Here is a 17,179-nt window from a genome sequence, read left to right as displayed (position 1 = left end):
GTCGAAAGAATACCAAAACCACTACTCTGTTCGTTAAATTTCGCGCAAATATCCGCTATAGACTGTTTTTCGAATGTTAATGTAAGTTAAATTCATTTTAGCAAAATGAGTAACGACAGTACTTTAGTAATGTCCAGTAGCTTGTTGGCTAATAGTGAACAAAAATCAACTTACCTTTATTGTTTCACTATTTTGAGCGGAGCATGACAGGGCTGGGCAAAAATTTGTTCTGGGTGAATTATTTTCGGGCTCAAAAGCTCAGTACGAGTCATTCTATTATTATCATTATTGTTGTTGTTGTTGTTGTTGTTGTTGTTATTATTATTATTATTATTATTATTATTATTTATTCAATAGGCTGCAAGATATTTCTTTGCTTTGTTACTTTGTACAGAATTTTTTCCCTATGGAAAAGCTTTTTGGGAATTTTGTGTTTGCCTTCATGAATCTTTCCCCTAATGTAATATTGGCATATCATATATATATATATATATATATATATATATTTTTTTTTTTTTTACTGTGCTTGAAAGTCCACAAAGGCACTCACATGTTAAAAAGAAAAAAATGAGGACAACACTTCTGCATTTGGACTAAGCAAGCTTGGTTCACAAGAATTGTTATTTTTGTAAATGAGAAAACCTGTGGGAGAATAGTCCCGATGAAAAGCGAGTGGTTTGGATGAATAAATCTGGACTACTCATAAAGTTAATTAAACCTTTTTCTGAATAACAAAAAGCTTCTAAAAATGGCACAAAATGTATACACTAAACTTCCATTTTTTAGTTTGTGCGCTTAGCAATAGATTTGCTTTGCTATTGGCAAAATGAACTAGTTCGTTTGGTTCATATTGGCCACAAGTTGGTCACATACTTCTGTTTTGCAAAAAGTTAATTGACCAGTGTTTACCAATACAGACCCTCACATTAGGTCAGTGAATAAAAGTGAACAAAAGATCTATCTTCGAGGCTCTCTGCTGCAAAATATTTTGCGGCAGAGAGCCATGAAGATAGACCTTTTGTTCATGTGCACAATTTGGCTAAAAATATATATATCTATAATGACGAGATTATCAGAAAAAAACATCTGAACATTTTTCGTTGCTGTTTTTGCCAAGCTAGAACACTAGACATTTCAGTGAAAACCAACTCATGGGTCATTCATATGATCTTGTTTTAATACCTACAAGCAGATTTTGGTATCTACAAACAGAACATCAGTGTAAAAGATGCAATACAATAAGCAGTGTTTATTCACAGAAATATTGACACTTGGTACATTGTCCAGTCTACTTATAAAACTCATGCTCTTGCTCGTCTTTCTTGACATTGTTTTTGTAGCCTTTCTCAAAATCCTTCGCTAGGATCACGTAACGGTTTTCCCTTACAGCCTGCATTCCAGCCTGAAAAAAAAAAACAACAACAACATCAAACTAAGCAAAAATTTGATGGTAAATCCCCGTGGGACTGTTCGGAAACAGAGGTACATGGAATACATGGATTTCAATTAGAAGTGGTGGTCACACAAGGATGTGTGCCTTTGAAGCTTTTTAATGATGAACAATCAGCAACAGTATTAATACGAAATGCAAACAAACTACCGTAAATTATCTAAATAATTATAGTTTACCTCTTGACAAATGGCATTGATGTCTGCACCACTGATCTTGTCTGGTCTTGCAACATCTAATGTCAATCCAGTCAAGGATGCCATCTTTTTACCAAAACAACTTTACTGAGCACAACCTGAGTTGTGCCATTTTCTCACTATTATTATTTCTTCCTATTCCATAACCAAAACATTATGTTAATGAAAAAAAAAATCCCTGTTGAAAAAGAATAAGCACTTAGCCACTTAGCAATGGCTAAAACAGGATTCGTGAGATGGTTGTTTTAAGGTAAGTGGCCCTTGGAACAGAGCTTGTCCAGAGAAATTTAACTCTATAAACTGGTATGCAAAAGTAAACCGTGGGAAACAAGACTTAGTTCAAGACAGTGACAAGTTTGTAAAGGCTAGTTACTGCATTTTACAGGAAAGGATACAATCTTCTAAATCGACTTCTTCTGACAGGTTCATCTTGGCAGTGATCGTGGAGAAGATCAGTCGTTTTTGCCTTCTGTCAGGCATGGGGAACTCAATCTTGCGATCTAAACGACCTGGACGGAGGAGAGCCGGGTCAAGTGTGTCATGACGATTTGTTGCCATGATCACCTATTGGATTTACAAACAGACTGTGATTAGAATGTTGCAGCATGTGTATATTAGACTACAAAACAAACTACCGTTTTTAAAAAAAAAAAATCAAAAAGCATGTCACAACTAAGACAACAGATCATGAAGTCGATTAGAACAAGACTAATGCTAATTGCAAATAAAAATTGAAGAAAGCTTGGACCACTCTAAGTCTTTCTTTAACTTAAATCAATGCTCAAGAGCAAAGCCATAAAATATGTGAGAAGCCGTGAATAGGGGGAGAATAGAGGGTCTTCCCTGAGTCTAAACAAATTACAGGATTCCAAAGACATATGCACAGGGCATCTTGAAAATAATACATTTTCTTTCTTACAGGAAGAACAAAACTCAACTAGCTGTTTACCTTAACATTAACATTCTGATCAAAGCCATCCATCTGATTTAGCAGCTCTAGCAATATTCTTTGTACTTCTCTGTCAGCTGATAAATAATTATATGTGTAAAATTTAGTGAGAAATGTCCTGCCTTTATCAATCTTCTAGTTTAAATTTTAACTGCCGAAAGTAGGCATCCAAAGGACACCAAGACACTGACTAAAATTTTGCTTGACAGACTAATTCTTGCTCCAATGTTTGAGGCACAAATACTCAATTGCCTCAAGCTAACTTGAATCCTTTGACTGAGTTTCTGTGTTTCAGCATTTTAGACTACAGTACAATCTCTTTAACACCTCAACCCTGATTACATCAGGTTTCTTGCTGTCTGTTCTTCACTTTACTCTGTTACAGTGATATTATTCAACCTCTGATGGCTTAAACTTTCACAACAGAATCGTAACTGTGTTTCACCTCAATCTTTATCCAAAAATGGAATTTTTGTTCATTTTATCCTCTTGTTGTGAAGTTCAAAAGTACATTTGACTCATAGTGTTCCTTTCTTTAGTTTTACAAGCCTTTTTAATTTTTTGTTTTGTTTTTTCACTCTCAAGAAATGCATTTGCTGAGGAAAGCAACTTCAAAACTGCTCTAGAGACAAAGGGTTACATGACACACTTTCCTCACCTCCAGTCTGTGCATCAAATCTCTTGGTAGCAATAGCATCAATCTCATCAATGAATATTATAGCTGGTGCATTTTCTTTGGCCAAACGAAAGACATCGCGGACCATTCTTGGTCCCTCCCCAAGATATTTTTGAACAAACTCCGACCCCACAACACGAATGAAAGCTGCTGTGGTGTGATGGGCAACTGCCTTTGCTAACATGGTTTTGCCGCACCCAGGGGGCCCGTACATAAGAACACCCCTGGGAGGATCTATTCCAATTTGCTTGTAAAGCTCAAAATGCGTCAGAGGAAGCTCAACTGCCTCTCGCATTTCTTGTTTTTGAATGTCCATTCCACCAATGTCAGCGTAAGCGACGTTTGGCTTTTCATCAGCAGTAAGCATAGCTATACTGCTGTCGGCTTCTGGAGGGAGGACATCCACCAGGGCATTCGAATGCTTGTGAAGTGCTACTGATGCACTTGGTTTTAACAGCTCTCTGTCAATTGTGCTGAGAATGCGAATGTAGTAGTTGGAACCTAGAGGCAAATAAAATATACTTCAGAAAATCGAAAAGAGAATTTTCGATGCCCCAAAATTCCATAGACACCACCCCTTTACCAGAGAAGTTCACTGCATTTCAAAAGGGAAGGGTCACCTCAAACTAAGAAACTTTCAATAAGAGGGGTTAGGAAATGTTCTAGAAAAAACACATTGTGTTCAACATTTTGCAAAAAAAAGAAAATCATCTCACAAATTTTGTGTGAAAAGTATATTCAAAATATGTCAAGGCTCCTAGTAAAATGGCAGTTTAAGATGTCTTTGTGTATCGAACCATTTACCTAAAAATTTTAAGGATAAGGGAAGGTTGCTTTCCTTTAAAAAATAACAAAACAACTCCATTGACAGTACAAGAAAGAGCAACCCAAAATTAGTAAAATGAACAAGTTTGAGAGTCATACCTGTTAACAAAGCAGAGATACTTTCGTAAAGACGGCAAAATTTTACAAACATTTGTGTAGCAGCGGGAAACTGCTGGCCTATTGCAGAGAAAACAAATGCCAACCACCACACAAACTTCAAATTCTCTAACATTAAAAGACTACAATGTCACTATTTTACCTGATTTGGCTCTAAACTTTTCACTTGGTCATTTTAATTGGTTGCTCTCTCCAACAGTGTCAATGGATTTTCATTATCTGGCCTATATCTAAATTTGAAAAGACCACAATAAGGTCAATAATAATCCCTAACCTGTTGTGGAACCAACAATTCCAGTATTTTGATCCACAGCCTCCAGAAACTGTCCAATAACCAGAGGAACAGACTGGATTCTTTTGACTTCTTCTTGGGCATGGAGAAGCTCCTTCTTGAGATTCTTCTGTTCATCTTTGATGTATTCTTCCTGGACTTTTAAAAACTCCAACTGCTTTTGAAGCTTCTTGTATTTTGTGTAAAGATCATCTACATCTGGGTCTATAGTGGATAGGGAACTGCTTGCAGCTGTCACTGGCCGGCTTGAATCCTAATCAGGACAAAAAAGAAAACAAAATGTGCAGTCCTTTTGCTATTTAAGCCAACCGGTAACAAGTATATGGATCCAAAGTTTTTCACATAATACTTGGATCAGTAAAATCTTTTTCCAAACACCTTTCATTAACAGATTTTAATTAACTCTGTAGTGTACATGTATGTCAAAGTGCAAAGTGAACCCATAGAATTCCTACCAAGCATTAACCCTAGTAAGGAAATGGGAGACTGCACAAGACAAAGAAAATAGTGGCACAACATATAACATTCATTTGTACCCTTCAAATTCACATTGCTGCAATTACCACCATAATCACCTATAACTTAATCCCGTTTGGTCTCACAGCTCATGGGTTAATTTAACACTTTAACAAACACTGCAGAGTTAATTATCTGATCCATCATTCCTGTCTTTAATTAATAATACTACCGGAGTACTAGCAGCACACATCTTGGGTTGGTTTAAAATGTTTTCATAGCTATCATAGATCCCAACTCTTTAACCTGTTTCAAAAAGGTTTTAAAAAGAAGTACTTAGTTACTGTGAAAGAGTCAGAAAACTTTTTCAATGGGCAAAAATCTCAATAATATTTGACCAATTGGCTTTGAGAGAAACACTTTTGAACCATGATAAAAGCATGACCGGTGGTGAAAACGTCAGCCAAGAAGAAATCAATTTACTTATTACCCCATTAACTCAACTCAATGGTTTCGGCCAAAAGCATGGGATATAACTTTTCTCCAAGGAATGTTTTGTCAAACGATGACAACGTGACAAAGCAAATTTATTCACTGACAAGGAACTCAACGAGAACAAGTCGTGTTTCAATAAAAACTACACTCGATTGTTTAACTATTTCAATAAAGCAGCTTCTAAGCTTTAAAATTTCCCTGAACGGATAGTTTATAAGTCGACGAGAATGAAGTAAAAGGACGAGAAGAAAAGACTAACCTGGCTTTGAACAGAAATACCTATTTCCTCCATCTTGGATTGCTTGGTTATTGAGGTCCCGGATGATTACTGGTCCGCTGACGACAAAACATGCGGGCGTAAAAATAATTTATGCACGGGCACATGCGCATGGAAGAGTTGGTTTGGTGGTCATGAGCGTAAAATAAGCCTAAGGGCTTATATTTTCCAAAGGACGTTTTTTTCAGGGACTTATATTTGGAGGGAGCTTATTATGGGAGGGAAATATGCGTTTCAATTGAAATCGCCTTGGCTTGCAAATGGAGGGAAATTTGGGCAGCAATTTTCAATGTGCAAATTGTAATGTTAGGGTGTTCACGACTCAGCGAAATTCGTGACGACGTAATCCCTCTGAATATGCCAGCTTTAAATGTAACAGCAATGAACTTGATTGCATATTGAATGCCGGATATACCGTAAAACTCATACCAGTTTATAGTCAGCGCTCAAAGACTAGTGTACGGAATCGTTCTTTTATATATATAAAATATTGTATGTGTAATTTCCTTTTGTTTGTTTTTGTATTTGAGGGTAATCCCCGGGTATAAGCCCTCAGGGACTTATATTCGGAGGGGCCTATTATAAGGGCCTTCTTTGCGTTTCGAATTCGAATTCGTGGGGCTTACATTCAGAGGGCCAAAATATGGGGATTTTAGGCCATAAAATGTCCAAAACTTGGCACTGAAACCACTCGCCTGCGGCTGGTGGTTCCACTTGAGTTTTGAAAATTTCTTTGACGTCATTTTATGGTCTATAATAATAATAATAATAATAATAATAATAATAATAATAATAATTTATTTACGTGATATTAAGTTTCGCTTGGCTCACAGGTTACGCTACGCGCCCTGTGGTGCTTCTTATACCGTGCCTACAGATAGTTTTACTGCGCATAATAATAATAATAATAATTATAATAATAATCCATTATATTTTATCGCTAATTTTTTTTTAACTCAGTGGTTTTCTTTCGCTTAAAAGACCGTTTTAATGAACACCGCTGCACCATAGATAACCCTAACACTAAATCTAAACACACCACAGCCGCAGAACACTTCCTCACCGCTCCTAACCACACTGCTAACGACATGCAATTAATCCCCATAGAAAAAGTCTACTCTAACCGAAACTAAATCCGTAAGGCCTATGTGGTTCTATTTTAGCATCCATACGTTTATCAACTGCACACAATAATAATAATAATAATAATAATAATAATAATAATAATAATAATAATAATAATAATAATAATAATAATAATAATAATTAAAAATAATGATTTAATCTCTCCAAGTAAAATGTTATTTACAGATTAAAAGTAGCTATTAAAACTTATTTACAATTCTTTTCGATAAAAAGACTATTTTTAAACACATTTTTTTTAAGAAAAGGGGAAAAAAATCTCATCAAGTTACAAGAACATTATTCGTTCATTGATTTTTACCTAAGAAAAAACCCCATCAAACTATATCATAAAAAAAGAAACAAGGAAAAGTATGTATAATAATAATATAATAATAATAGTAATAATAATAATTTATTACTTATATTGCGCCTTTTCTATACAATATTCAAAAGCGCATCATAATAGCATATTTCTTAGTAACTAAACTTACACCTATAATATAAAACATAGGGTATAGGCCATAGAAAACTGCCGTCGATTTGTTAGATGCGTATAAGACTAAAACGAGTTAGCTGAAACGTGTTTTATGGTTTGACTTAATTAGTGTGTAGATCCGGTAGCTTATAGCGAGAAACAGGAGATAAGTGATTGATTGATTGATTGATTGATTGATACTGATTATCTGGGATAATATAAGCTTGTGGCTCAAACTGATAGTTTCCTGACAGAGACCAAACAGAAAGGGAAAATCTCAATAACTTGTCTACTACGTGCATTTTCTACTGAGTAAATTTGAAAATGTTAAGTTGAAATCGAATTCCACTCCTTTCCTTTTTGTGTGCAGTAGCGGAATCCTTTGTATTTGATAGCCCTTGTATCGCTTTCAAAGGTTCTCCAATGAATACGTTACTTTGGAATTTGCCATATCTCTTTATCAGTTCTCTAATAACTTGTAATCGCTCATATAATAAGGCTCTCCTTCAGTCTCCTTCTGACATTCTCGTTCTCATTAACGAAAGTTTCAGTTCGAATATCTATCTTAGTCGGAAGATAAAAGATTTTAGGGACAAAAAACTGCTAAGTTTGGTATACAGATAGCGTGGGACCTATAGCTCTTTAATTAGGATATGATCCTCACGATTTTTTTGCCGCAAAGGCCTAATCGGTCTTGATCAAATGGTATTATTAGCCCGTGCACTCTCTTTTAGTATTGACCCAATCTCGTACCCAGAGCCTTCGTTACCCTTGTCCAGCGGAACGGGAAACGGACGGAGGTCACACAGCGGTCAAATGAGTGCGCATGCTCGTCACGCGTGAGCAATCTTACTCGGCAAAATGGCGGCTTTTTTAAAATTTCAATTGCTTGTTCTCATTTCGCGTGGATAAGCCCAAATCAAAATAGCTAAGGTTGCCGCTTTCAGGAAAGGTTCCTTCGAACTTGCTCCATCACATATCTTATTCAACAAAAAAAATATTTTGGTAACAGGTGTGAATTTGGCGATTGAAGTGGAGCATTCGTAATCGATTCACGATTGAATCACAAATCCCCGGAGCATGCGCACTCATTTTGCCGCTGTGTTGACGGAGGTACGCGTTCTTGGTGCTGACCAAAAGAAAAGCGGGCTCTGGGGACGAGATTGGTATTGACCAGTGTCAGGAGCGCATGAGTGCAGGAGTGCCAGTGTAATGCATCCGCAAACTGCGACCCTCGATAGCTTCCTTAAAAGTCTTTTTTTCCCATGACATTCACAAGAAGTTTGAATGTGCAGATTAAGTTGTTTAAAACTACGTGACCTAAGCGTTTCCAATTCAAACTCAGCGGTGACTTAGAGCTCAGTACGTGATAACACGCATGTGTTTTAAAGGCATTTTAATGCGTTTGAGCACGTTTGCAGATAGCAGCGATAAGAGTCGAGAGGTATATATTAAACTACGGAGCTGCAAGGAGTCATAAAACGATCCATATTGTGTAAGATCTCATTTAGCTACAGAGAGCGAACTTGATCACAATGGCGAACTTATGGATTTTCATCTCGTTGGTTGTATTCCCGATGATGAACGGGCTGCAAGCTGAACATGAGCTATCGGTGACAGGGTACGGGGCCTTGCAGATTGCCATGCTGCAGCACGGAGAGAAATACGCCACAAACAGAGATTGTTATGCCTGGGAAGACGTTCCACCTTGTACCACGGTATGACTCACATTCGAGGGTTGAACGATAAATCTGGGAATATAAACTTCCGAGTCAGCGTCCCCGTTATCATTTACCTCGCCGTCGATTCGCGCTCTTCGGAGATGTACTGCTGTTAGGGGGGTGCCATAGCAGGGTCAACTTCCCAATCTACAGGAGCAAGAAAGTCTACAGCCCGGGTTTGGTGACGGTGAATTTCCAGAATTCCCGAATGACAGGCATCTTCCTCCGTGAAAACGCCTATCAAGTGCGCCCCTATGCAGAGCTCAAAGTCCATTTTCGCGGCACCCCGCGCGAGATAAGCATGGTACGAGAGGGGGAGAAATTCAGCACCAACCGGGCATGTTACACAATGGTTGATATCCCTCCGAAATACTACGGACTGACGCATCTCCGGGGACCGAACGACGAGACAACCATCACCTTTGCTGTGAACGTACCCGTGATGGTGTACGTGGCTATCGACTCCCGCCTGCATCGCCAGAACATTCTTCCCTCGACATTCAAAGCCACCGGAGAGAAGATTGTACATGGGGGATGTCACGAACGCACCGACTTCCCTATATACGAGCGGAAATACCCGAGCGGGGGATCTGTGGTCATCCCACTGAGTGAATCACGGATGCTGACGGTTATGGTAAAACTGCTGATTTAAACAAAGGGGTTTGGAATTTGAGCTTTGAGCTTGTTTCATATCAAAGAATTTGCATTGACCGTAAAGTGCGCTAAATAGCTAACATTCGAAATAGATGAAAAGTATTATTTCAGAAGGCTAAAAGAGTTGAAAGAAAAATAGATAGCAAAGCATTAATTAGTTTCATATTTTCCCTCATATAGCATCGGTTGCAATTTTTTTTCTCTTCTACCCTCCATCTCGGATGACGCTTGCTTCTCAGGCAAATCTTTTCCTTTTTCTTCTTTGCTTTTTCCCAGAGTGCTCATTGGTTTCATCAACTGATTATACAGCGGTTTTCATGTAAGTGCTAAAACTAATTCAGTCGAGTTTGCTTTGGTTCTGTTTTACTTCAGCCGCAAAACTCGCGCCACTTTCGTGCCTCGCTTGCACGCGTTTTCGCGCGCTTGAGGCCGATTGCATGTATTTGCTTCGAGGTTCTGATTGGTTCATTGCGCTATTTGTATCTTTACTGATTGGCCCGAGTAATTACTTTGGGTTTGACTTACGGCGTTCAAATGAAAACCGCTCTATGACATCATAAGTCTGACATCATGTTCTCTTGGTTTATTGCACTATTTGTGTGCATGAGTACAGCGTCCCCTATTAATGTTAAAAATGCTGTTGAGAAATAAACTAGGTTATATCCTTAACGATAAACGTTTGTGTTTCCAAACTTGCATCTCACGTGAGACTTTAGAAACAGGATTTGTGAACCTGGTTTCCTCAAAAATCAGGTTTCACCGATAATTTCATTTTATAGCAATTTCGATGTGCTCATATGAGAGGCCGGGCTAGCTCAGTTACCAAAACTGAACTCGGTAACCGGGCTGGGAATCTTTCCCATACGAACACTCCTGCCCGAGGTTTTCAGGACGACTTAAAAACAGTCTTGATAAACAAATTCAGAACTGACCAAGAACTGGGAGTCACGGAGATGGCAAAACTTTCTGTGGACGATGCTTGGGACTGTGGTCGCTTTACAGTTACTAGATGATTTGCGTTTAAAGGAAGACAAGGCCAAACTGCAAAGAATCGCGTCTTTTTCATCTGGTAACCAGGCCGAAATTTCCTATACGAAAAGAATTACGACAATTATAAAATTCGTCCTGTTTACTGGGCTCATATGAAGAGGCTCTAAATGTATACTATTGAGCTTGAAGTAATTCAGTTAAATGGCTATAATATTAAAAGAAATCGAGTTTCTGCTTTAGCTGGGTGATTGGAAAGTGTTTTTAAATAACAGTAACCAAGATCACTTACAAGCTGGGTTCCGATATTTTTACAGCAAGCAGGTTCGAGCCAGCATGCACTCAAGCTAAAGCTCAATATATCACCGGACAATAACGATATTGGTTTGAGGAAAGAGAGAAAAGGCCCGCGCGTCGCTCAATATCAATCAATTTGCATTCGGTAACTTTTCTCCATCCCTTGGTCAAGCGGTATTAAACGTGAGCTGCAAAACAACGTTTAATTTATTTTAAACAACTGATAGATGTACTTTTTTAATTAGTGTCCGAGATATCTGACGCGGAAAAAGAATATCAGAGTTCTAAGGTCTTTGGTTCGACTTCTGTTCAGTGGTCCGATTTCTAGTTCGGATGCTGAACCACTGAGCTAAAGAAGACTCGTATACACTACCTCGGTATCACTGACTAAAAAGCCGGGCTGAAAAGCTCCATCTATCATTTGTTCTATTTGACTCCGAACTAGGCTATTTCTAATTACATCAGGCGTGAAACTGGCGGAGTATTAATAAACTGCTTGTCTTTGAATTCCTTTCAGCCTTTGTACCGCATTTTCTTGTGGTTAGTGCCCGCAGAGACGTCATCAAAGACCACCAAGAGTCTCTTATTATAAACACTTATTGATAATAATAATAATAATAATAATAATAATAATAATAATAATAATGACTTTTTTGACGCGTCAAGCAACAATGTAGCAGAGGCGATTTACACTGCCAATATGGGACACCTTGATTTCTAAAATGCAATCTAAAATACAAAACGAATTATTGGTTTTCCAGGATCTTAGTACTCTTCCCTTTTTTTAGGCTTAAGTATATTACGCCGCACTTGTTTCCTAGTTTCATTAATATTCTATCTTGCTAAAGCCCACATTTTACGGCGAGATATACCATTCGATCTCTGGATATCCTTAGGGGCACCCAAGATTAATTTCGGTGAAGATCTGTTAGTGAGGCCTTCATTGCCTCAGAAATTCAAATTAAGTTTTAACGTAAATCATAAGTTTACTTCGGCAAAATACCAGCTCAAAATTTCGTAACACTGGAAAATTAATTATTTTCAGTTGTTTTCGGAGAAGCAAATACCTCCAGTCGATAAAAAAAAAAATATGAAGTAACAGGTCAGCTAGCATTTTCGTAAAGCCATTAGCTTAACCAAAAAGGCCACGAAATGATGTGGAAGCACAGGCTTTATAAACATTCCCTTTGTGTGCCAGTCCCTACATCTTTAACTAAGACGTCTGCCACTAATAACATCTCGTTAGTCAAAAGGGTTGTTTTCACGATGTATTCAATAACAAACATAAAAGACCACTTCAGAAGAGAGAGCTCAAACGTTGTGTTCACTCAAGCAAACCCAAAATATCACACTTGCAAATTCAAACCTCTGTTGATAATTTCTCACAATAAACAGGGGCACTCGAGGAGAAAATTAAAGCAAAACACGGAAAACTTTTAAATGCTGTGTTCCCAGATCGTTTGGTGGCCTTATAAAGGCATATTTGCCGCTTAAGCTAATACAAAGGGTACGTTAGTATGTTTTAGCTGAGAATTGAAATCGCAGAATTGAAAGTCTTAGTTCCAAACGGATCGACTCTTAATTCCTGAATTTACGATCCGAGCTGTTAAATGTTAGCTGACACCTTTACTTCATATTCTTATCGAAATATTTGCTCCTCCGTTCGCCCGAAAGCGAAATTGAGGAACTTGTCTACTAGTGTTATGAAATTTGAGTCGTCATTTTTCCGAAGAAAACTTGAGTTTTCTCAAACAACTTTTAAAATACTAATTTATGAGACGAGTAAGGCCTTCTAAATGGAAATACAGCGATCATCGATTGAGCCTGAGAAGAGGGAAAATTTTAAGCTGAACGCGATAACAACATACCCAAGTTTGAAATTTCCTCAAGGACTTTATTTACTTCCTTTTTTGAACAGGTGCAATTGTTTACGGTTTTGCTGATACTGACGAACGCCGTGAGAATAAGAAATACTGATGTTGTCTGTATTTTAACTTCACTTTACAATAAATCTTTTTTTGTAGTGCGGGTTTTGAGGTGAGATATTACAAAATATCTCGTTTTCTAAATTGCAACGTTTTTAGAACATTCCATCTTCAAATCCTTAAAAGTTAATAGCGTCAAGGTCGTTCAGTTAAAAACAGACGTTTTTGTATAAAAGAAATCTAACGTTTCCATTTTTACTGAAGAGTGACAAAACTTCTACAAGATTTAACACAAACGAAAATCATGATCTCTTGATTACTATTATTGAAATTGATTAATTGAGCATCAATGAATTTTCCTGTATGTTGCCTTGGAGGAAATCAACGGCTTTAAGGACGAAATATGGAACAATTACGATGGGCACGTTGTCAAGCCAGGAGTTAGTAATAAACAAAAACAATGCCGGCCGTTCCAGGTTTCCAAGATTGACCGAAAAACTACCGCAAGACCGTTTGAACGCTAAGGTATATCGTGACTACTTGAATGCTGTTATTGAAACTCATTAATTGAAAGTCAAGGAGTTTTCCTGTTTGTTGCCTTGGAACAATTAAGGTGGGCACGTTGTCAAGCCTGGGTAACAAATAAGAAATGTTGTAATTAAAATATTATGATAACTGACGCAAAAGGCAAAAGGTAACCTAATTTCCTTTTTGTGCCTAAGGACGTCCTTCATTTCTAAGAGGCAATCAAAAACAAGCTAAGATGTTCTTTTAGCAACATTCAAGCATCAAGAAATTTTTCCTGTTTGTTGCCTTGGACGAGATTATTGATGTCACTTAGAAACATTCATCCTTGGTGATAGCAAAGCATACTTAAGGCGGTGTGGAGCCTCGAACTTTCAAACCACCAGTCTTCTGCCTTCAGTGGACACTTGAAACTCCTTAAACACGTGCAGTTAGGAGTACGCCATTGGCCGAGAACGACAACAAAGGTAAGGAAAAAAATTTGGTTGAGCCCAAGAGATCATGAACTGTATTTGATGTAAATGTTAAAATACCAGCCTTAAAGATTCAGAAAACACTGTTCTTGGGCCTGTTCATCGCAAAGGCAAATATTTTCCCGTTTTAAAGGAGGACGCTTACGTGGCAAAAAACACCATACTAATTTTAAGACGAACGAAATTTGGATCGCCGCAGTTGCACATTGCACGTTTACTTTCGCATTAAATTAAAAAGAGGCTTAACAAATCTCCGAATTACGTATGAAAAATGTAAGAAAAATGTAAGAAAAATTTGCATTACACAACATTTCAATTTATTATATTCTAAAACGTCTTCATGAAGGTCGCTGTATCGATTTTCTCATTGCTTATACTTGCAACCATCAGTGGTCTGCAAGCTGATCATGAGCTGTGCGTGACAAGATATGGAGCACTGCAGATTTCGACGCTGCGTCACGGAGAGATATACGCTACTAACAGACCGTGCTATGCTTGGGAAGACGTTTCTCCTCTCTACCACGGCCTGACCCACATTCGAGGCCTGAACGATAAAATAGGCAACATCGTCTTTCACGTCAGCGTCCCGGTTATAATTTACCTCGCCATCGATTCGCGCTATTCATATATCCACGGAGACGACTACGAAAACACCGGAGATGTGTTAATGTTAGGGGGGTGCCATAGCAGGGTCAAGTTCCCAATCTACAGGAGCAAGAAAGTCTACGGTCCGGGATTGGTGACGGTGAATTTCAAGAGTTCCCGAATGACAGGCATCTTCCTCCGCGATAACGCCTATCAAGTGCGCCCCTATGCAGAGCTCAAAGTCCATTTTCCCGGCACCCCGCGCGAGATAAGCATGGTACGAGAAGGAGAGAAATTCAGCACCAACCGGGCATGTTACACAATGGTTGATATCCCTCCGAAATACTACGGACTGACGCATCTCCGGGGACCGAACGACGAGACAACCATCACCTTTGCTGTGAACGTACCCGTGATAGTGTACGTGGCTATCGACTCCCGCTTTAATCGTAACAACATTCTGCCCTCGACATTTATAGACACCGGAGAGAAGATTGTACATGGGGGATGTCACGATCGCACCGACTTCCCTATATACGAGCGGAAATATCCGAGCGGGGGAACCGTGGTCATCCCACTTAAAGAGTCCCGGATGCTGACGGTTATGGTAAAACCGCTGAAATGATTTATAACCGACTGTGTGTGTTGACAAAAAAGCGGCGCTGTAAACTGTTCTTAGATTTACATTGAACTGCAAAAAGTAGATTGTAAAAGCGGAATAAGAACCACGTTAATTTAAACTACTGAAGTCGTTTTCTAAAACCATTTTCATTTGAATCTATAAAAGGCATTAAAACGTCAGCTTTCCTGTATTTTCCCGCTCTTGGCACCAGGTGCACAGTTTTGCACGCTTGGCGCTGCTTGAATGTTTACTCGCACCAAGTGCCGAGTTGCATTTTTTTTGCCCACTTGCCAAGGCCTGGGGCCCGTTTCTCGAGAGTCCTGGTAACTTACCGGGCCCGGTAAGTACATTTTTAAATGTTTTTTTGCCGATTGCACAGTGATTACAGACATGGTACTTGGGCAATGTTTTCACAGAATTATAAGATTTTAAAATTTAGTATTCAAAGCTAACAAAAATTGACTTCTGTCGAGAAACATTTATCACCAAAGACACTTATCGGGTCCGGTAAGTTACCTGGTCTTTCGAGAAACGGGCCCCTGGTTCTAAAGGCTTTTATACGCATTATTTGTTCTGTTATGATTGGAAATGGTTTTGAAATAAGAACCGAAATATTACAATACTTTTCTGTTTCTTACCTATACTTATACGTAAGTACGCAAGACCGTTTCCGGAGTAGTTTTCATTTTGTACTTTTTGCATCTGTCAGCGGGAAAACACATGGGTCACTTTCTTTTTTGTTCATGGGATTAACTGTAGTTTTATGCTTCGAGATTTTGTTGTGATCGTCAGGTGGGTGACTTCTTTGGTGCTACTTTTACGTAAAACACCGCTCATTAATTTTCATTTGTACTGATAGTAGCCCACTCGACTGGATTGGTTGACCCTTTCACTCCCGGGAGTGATCAATACGTAATTTCTCCTTACATTATCAATACATTGTCAAACAGACAGGTGATGAGAATAAAGAAAATCATCAACTAGGTGATATTGTTTGATGTAACACCAAATTCTGTGAACTAACTTTTAAAGAAATGTATGGTAGTCAGTCAGTCAGTCAGTCAGTCAGTCAGTCAGTCAGTCAGTCAGTCAGTCAGTCAGTCAGTGAAATGGTTAAGAAACGTAACGTAACGAAACGTAACGCTTTCTTGTGATTTGCTATGAATGTATTTCATTGTGTAAACACAATCGGTTATACTGCATCGGAGCTGCTACATGGAACACTGGAATGATTGTCGTATCAAATTATTCTGGAAATAAAGTTTCAATAAGTCGAAACTGTAGTTTGTTAACATTGCGGTGCTGAGGCTTCAGATTATCCTAAGAGCAAGACTTCGCGAGAAAGTATTAAACATTGCCGTGGAGAAAGAGGAGTCTAATGGCTGCAACCAGCTGCGCGTTGCTAATGGTAACAGAGAAGACTCGAAGTGTATGGCAAGGGAAATTTTTTTTCCCTTTGCGATTCTTGTAAATAACACAGTATACCTGCACCTTTCAAAAGCTCTATTTTCACTGGACCCTGATAACCTGCAGCTGCATTGTTTTTAAAGGCGGAAAACATCGTTCTGTTGTTCGTTCTTTTGTCCTGTCCACCAACCGTGTAAGACGTTGCAAATGGTGCAGGTCGCTACAAATAACGCCAGTTATGTAGGCTGCGCGCGTCTCGCATCTACATGAATCTATTCCGGCTCGGAGAAAACATGAGAACATCAACACGCAGCTCAGTCCCTACAGGCGTTCTCTCTTGCAGGTCAGCGCAAAGCAGGCATAAGGGACTGGGAACAATTATGTGCGTCGTGTGTCATTCGGTGACCACACGAATTCGCGCCAAAAATTGAGTGTGTGTGAAGTGAGCGCCTGGGATTAGCCTTATAAACGTTCCGTTTAAAGGAAACTTTCACTGTTGAAACTGCAATCTTATTTTACATTTTGTTGGAAAACATAGAACTAGAATATTTCTGTGTCGGACAAAACGGGATTTGATTATCGCTCATTTCTGCATTTAAATTTCCCGGGCACCGCTATGTTAGATCTCATGACGTAATACGGTTGTTTA

At 38.6% G+C, this 17,179-nt stretch overlaps 2 protein-coding genes and 1 pseudogene across 2 annotated transcripts; 2 read left to right on the top strand and 1 right to left on the bottom strand.

Annotated features, from left to right (window-relative positions):
• Window positions 1-1,156: 1,156 nt before the first annotated feature.
• Window positions 1,157-5,825, bottom strand: LOC146469137 (26S proteasome regulatory subunit 6B). The gene is made up of 7 exons (XM_085123788.1): window positions 5,717-5,825; window positions 4,489-4,759; window positions 3,255-3,773; window positions 2,597-2,673; window positions 2,043-2,211; window positions 1,630-1,685; window positions 1,157-1,402 (listed from the first exon to the last, which is right to left on the bottom strand). Exons 1-7 carry the CDS (start codon window positions 5,747-5,749, stop codon window positions 1,289-1,291), a joined length of 1,239 nt encoding a protein of 412 aa, XP_084979914.1. The 5' UTR covers window positions 5,750-5,825; the 3' UTR covers window positions 1,157-1,288.
• A 2,725-nt stretch (window positions 5,826-8,550) lies between these two features.
• On the top strand, window positions 8,551-10,938 carry LOC146469136 (uncharacterized; annotated as a pseudogene).
• Window positions 10,939-14,211: 3,273 nt separating this feature from the next.
• Window positions 14,212-16,160, top strand: LOC146469135 (uncharacterized). The gene has a single exon (XM_085123787.1). It carries the CDS (start codon window positions 14,257-14,259, stop codon window positions 15,124-15,126), a length of 870 nt encoding a protein of 289 aa, XP_084979913.1. The 5' UTR covers window positions 14,212-14,256; the 3' UTR covers window positions 15,127-16,160.
• The last annotated feature ends 1,019 nt before the right edge of the window (window positions 16,161-17,179 follow it).

This window comes from Pavona decussata, unplaced genomic scaffold, assembly GCF_977016875.1.
Source record: "Pavona decussata unplaced genomic scaffold, jaPavDecu1.1 SCAFFOLD_127, whole genome shotgun sequence".
Taxonomy (NCBI): domain Eukaryota; kingdom Metazoa; phylum Cnidaria; class Anthozoa; order Scleractinia; family Agariciidae; genus Pavona; species Pavona decussata.
Note: the sequence above shows the minus strand (reverse complement) of the source record. Positions and strands in the feature narration are given on the sequence as shown.